The sequence below is a fragment of the Monoraphidium neglectum genome (assembly GCF_000611645.1).
Source record: "Monoraphidium neglectum strain SAG 48.87 unplaced genomic scaffold scaffold00508, whole genome shotgun sequence".
NCBI classification, from domain to species: Eukaryota; Viridiplantae; Chlorophyta; class Chlorophyceae; order Sphaeropleales; family Selenastraceae; genus Monoraphidium; species Monoraphidium neglectum.
This window is the reverse complement of record NW_014013120.1, coordinates 21,863-26,028: the sequence shown is the minus strand read 5'-3', so window position 1 is coordinate 26,028 and position 4,166 is coordinate 21,863. Positions and strand designations below refer to the sequence as shown.

At 65.4% G+C, this 4,166-nt stretch overlaps 2 protein-coding genes across 2 annotated transcripts; both read right to left on the bottom strand.

The window, feature by feature from the left end:
• Positions 1-46: 46 nt before the first annotated feature.
• MNEG_3871 (hypothetical protein) lies at positions 47-691 on the bottom strand (the record flags this gene model as incomplete). Its single annotated transcript, XM_014047659.1, has 1 exon — positions 47-691. The coding sequence occupies one exon, from the start codon at positions 689-691 to the stop codon at positions 47-49; it is 645 nt and encodes a 214-aa protein (XP_013903113.1).
• Positions 692-2,187: 1,496 nt separating this feature from the next.
• MNEG_3870 (methylenetetrahydrofolate dehydrogenase(NADP+) / methenyltetrahydrofolate cyclohydrolase) lies at positions 2,188-3,976 on the bottom strand (the record flags this gene model as incomplete). The annotated part of the gene is made up of 4 exons (XM_014047658.1): positions 2,188-2,850; positions 3,062-3,166; positions 3,535-3,661; positions 3,915-3,976. 4 exons carry the CDS (start codon positions 3,974-3,976, stop codon positions 2,188-2,190), a joined length of 957 nt encoding a protein of 318 aa, XP_013903112.1.
• Positions 3,977-4,166: the final 190 nt, after the last annotated feature.

Here is a 4,166-nt window from a genome sequence, read left to right as displayed (position 1 = left end):
AACCGGCGGCAAGCGCCCACCTCTGCTGACACCTATTCAACGACTACTAATAAGACGATTTTCTGCTGCTCACCGCCGCAACCACAAAAGGAGCGTGCGCCAGCGGGGTCTGACGAGCGGCGGCGGTAGCATGCTGCTGCGCCCCGGCAGGAGGAGGAGCGGCTGCTGCTGTTGACAGTGCCACAGCAGAAACCGACGAAGCCGACGCAGCCCGCCTGCCGCCGCCGCGTTGGGCACGGGCGGCAGCCGCAGGAGCAGAGGCGTCTGCTGCGACGGAGGCCGCGGCCACGGCGGCGGCGGTGGCGGCAGCGGCCGCGGCCGCGGCTTGCCCGGCAGCGGCAGCGGCGGCCGCCGCCGCCGCGAGCGGGTCATCGCGCACGCCGCAGGTGCCGCGGCCGGCGTCGGCGTTGGCCACCGTTCGCCGCCGCGCGCGTGCATCACGCGCCGCGACGCTCGCCGCGACGCGCTTCAGCCTCGCGTTTGCGACCTGTTCTCGGCGCCGCGCGTTTTTCTTTGCCAGGTATGCAGCGTATTTCGCGCCGCCGACGCTGCTGATGGTTTTGCTACGGCGGTGGGCGGCGGCCACCGCTGCCGCCGCCACTGCGGAGTCGTCGGCCTCCCTCACGCGAGCGGAGGGCTGCCGCGTCCGTTTCGTCGTCGGCCCGGCGTGTTGCGGGCTTGGTGGAGGCATCCTGCTGCGAGCGCCACTTGACGATGGCCGTTTTGGGTGTGTGAGGGAGTGTCATAGTTGCAGGGGTCTCCAGAAATATGTGATTGCGCGCGCCGTCACGGAGCGTGTAGACTCGTTCTGTTGCTGCACTTCGTGCCGTGCCTATGAGCGCAATGTTTTTGCCACCTTGACGCACGGACGGACGCGCCGGCGGGTGTGGCACTGTGGAGCGCATGGCTCCGAGGCGCCCAGCGCAAGGTCCCACCTCCAACGTCCTATCGCCTCAAGAGAAAAGCCACAACCATAGAGTATGCCAGAGTGAAGGTCTCTCCGTGTACTGTTTTAGCAGACTGTACAGTACCGTAGCAGAGATCAGAATCTCTTGCAGCTAGCAAGTTCGTCGCTGGATATCGCATATGTGTTTTTAAGGTTTATATGCAACAGTGCATTCATCTCCCGAAATCTCTCAGGCTCCAGTCCGGTTTGCACTCCGCCCTGCAGGGCGCACCCCCCAGCGCGCCAGGGTGCACCCCTGGCACCCCCACAGCTCGAGCTGCCTGCTGCTGAATCTGCGCAGGTGACCAGCTTCATTCCTGCACGGCAACTGCAGCGTCCTGCAGAGAGACCGTACAAAACTTCCTTTGCTCTCGGGACGTCATGTCCCGGATCGCATTCTTTTGAGGCATACATTTATTTTGCAGCACACGCCTTGATGATGGCAGGGCGCAGCGGCGGTTGGCGGCTAATGGTGGCGGAAGCAAGATTTACGTCGGCTTGCGGGTGCCTATAATTTGAAAGCAGCCTTACAGCCGGGTCATTGCACTCAACAAGGAACACCGTGATGATACAGCAAACACCAGCAAGTGTGGTCCTTACTGAACTTGGTCACCAGTCGCGTCCGGTGCCCCAGAGCGCCGTGCGAAGCACGAGCAAGAAAGACAGAGGTCAGGGGTCGGACGCACGATGGCATGCATGCCGCCCGGGTCTCCTTTTGTGACCAGTGCCTGACCATTTGGGTGCATAAGTAACAGCCACTCCGGCGGCCCCAAAGCCCGTTGCTCCACACACCCCACACACCCACCCCGATTGGCGGGCGAGGCAGGGAAGCCCGTGTATGAGAAGTGCTGCTCACATGCAGCCCAGCACGTGCCCTGCTACGCCAAAGCTCAACTGGTGACACACGTCAACATCTGCCTTTTGATGGATGCGGCTCGCCCTTTGGACAGCCACGAATGCTTACAGTCACGGACATTAGCAGCATGAGCTCTCCATGAAGTGATGCAAGCGGGTGAACAGATGACATCACAGGGTCATGAGAAAATGGATCACCTTCATAAGCTACGCAAAGCACGCACACACACACACACACACACACACACACACACACACACACACACACACACACACACACACAAACACACACACACACACACACAGCTGTGGCCGCACGCGTGTGGCTTGCAGCGTGCAGCAGAGCCCGCATGTGTGCGTGCGCATGGGCGCCCGCCCTGGCCTCCTCACCCCGTCCACCAGGGCAGCAGCCCCGAGCTGTAGCGCGCAGCCCGCAGCGTGTTGGACAGCAGCGCAGAGATCGTCATCGGCCCGACACCACCGGGCACTGGCGTCACCACGCTTGCCACGCGGGACACCTCCTCAAACGCCACGTCACCAACCACGTGGTACCCGCCCTGCTGCCCTTGCGCCGCGGCGCCGGAGGCGCCGGCCGGGGCATCGCCGTCGGCGACGCCGGGGCAGGCGGATGGGCTTGGGGCAGCCGGGCTGTAGCTGCTGCTGGTCTGGTAGCGGGGCGAGCTGCCGTAAGGCACGTCCAGCTGCTGCTGCTGCTGCTGCTGCTGCTGCTGCTGCTGGTCGCCAACGCCCTGGTCGGCCGCCTCCACAGCCGGCGGCCCCGGCACCACATTGATCCCCACGTCCACCACCACCGCCCCCGGCTTGACCCAGTCCGCGCGGACTAGTCCGGGGTGGCCGACCGCGACAATGAGGAAGTCCGCGGTCCGAGTGATGTCGGGGAGGTGGTGGGATTCGAATTGGGAGCTGCCCAGTACAGCCGCGGCGCGCTGCAGCTCATTGGCTTGTGGCTGCTGAGGGCCGCCGCCGCCGCCACTACCGCTGCCGCCTCCGTCCCCTTCCTGCTGCCGCGGCCGCAGCGCGCCCGGGAGCTGCGGGAGGCAGGCCATCGCGTGCGCACGCTTCCGCTGCACCTGCGTAAGCGGTCGGCCGCGCTCGGCGTCAGCGGTCGCGTTCACCTTGGACAATGGGGCGTGCCGCAGGCTCCCAAGCAGAACCCTCTACTCGGGCTTGGGGTTTTGGTCCCTGAATTTCCCTGGCCCAAACAAGCCGCCCATTCCTATCCAGCGCCTCCCCTCCGACCTGCTCTTGGTCCTCAAACCACTCTGTCAGGCTGACGCGGTGGCACACCGTCACGGCCGCGGCCCCGCGGTCGCGCAGCAGGCAGCTGAGTGGCGTTCCCACCACCTGCGGGCGAGTTGATGGTTCAGGGTGTTTAACAGGGTGTAATACGACGACGCAATCGCATGCTTTTGGGCAGGGGAAAGGCGGGCCGAGGGATGCAAGGGCCGCCGAGCGCCCCAGAGGTGTGGCCCCTCTGGCCGGGCCGTTGCCGGCACAGGGTCGTGACCCTTTGGCACAGGGCGGCGGCGACGCGACGGCGGCGCCGCACTGCTGGCCGCAGCACCCTGCAAGAGACACACTGCAAACGGCCCGCTTCCTTCGTGTGCCAAATCATAGCCCCAGGCAACCTCTGAACAATTCTCCATGAGATGGCTGGCCAAAGCTCCTGTCCCAAGACCCGGACCTTACTCGTCAAACTGCACAGCACTCACGTTTGAGTCGCCCAGCACCACCGCGCTGCGCCCCGCAACCTCCAGCCCACTCCGCTGCAGGAGCTCCATCACGCCCAGTGGGGTTGCCGGCACAAATGCGCGCGCGCGACCGCGCATCAACATTCGCCTGCGCCCCGCGGCGCGAGGGGGGCGGCGGCGGCGGCGGGGGCGGCGGCGCCGCATGGGCGGCGACGTCACGCGGGGATTGCGCGGGCCGGCTGTGGGCACATGCCGCAGGACTCCGGTGGACCGTGCGGGGGACGGCCAATGCCGGCACGTCAGCCGGCCGTTTTCCGCCAGGCTTGGCTTTCATTAAGTGGGCGCCCTTGCATTTCGGGGCGCCTCAAGGACAACGCGAAGCAATTCTCATCCCATCTCACCCCATGTTGAGTGGGTGGAAGCCGTCGACATCCTTGCGGGGGTCCAGCGACCCCGCGCCCATGACGGCCTGGAGGGTGCGAGTGGGTGGCGGCGTTGCACGCGGGACGCGGCCGTCGGCGCACACAGGTGGGTGAGGCCGCTTTGCGGTTGCATGTTGGTGCTTGAGATCACGGGCGCCACAACAAGCAGAGGCGCATGTGCGCGCGCACACACACACACACACACACACACACACACACACACACACACAC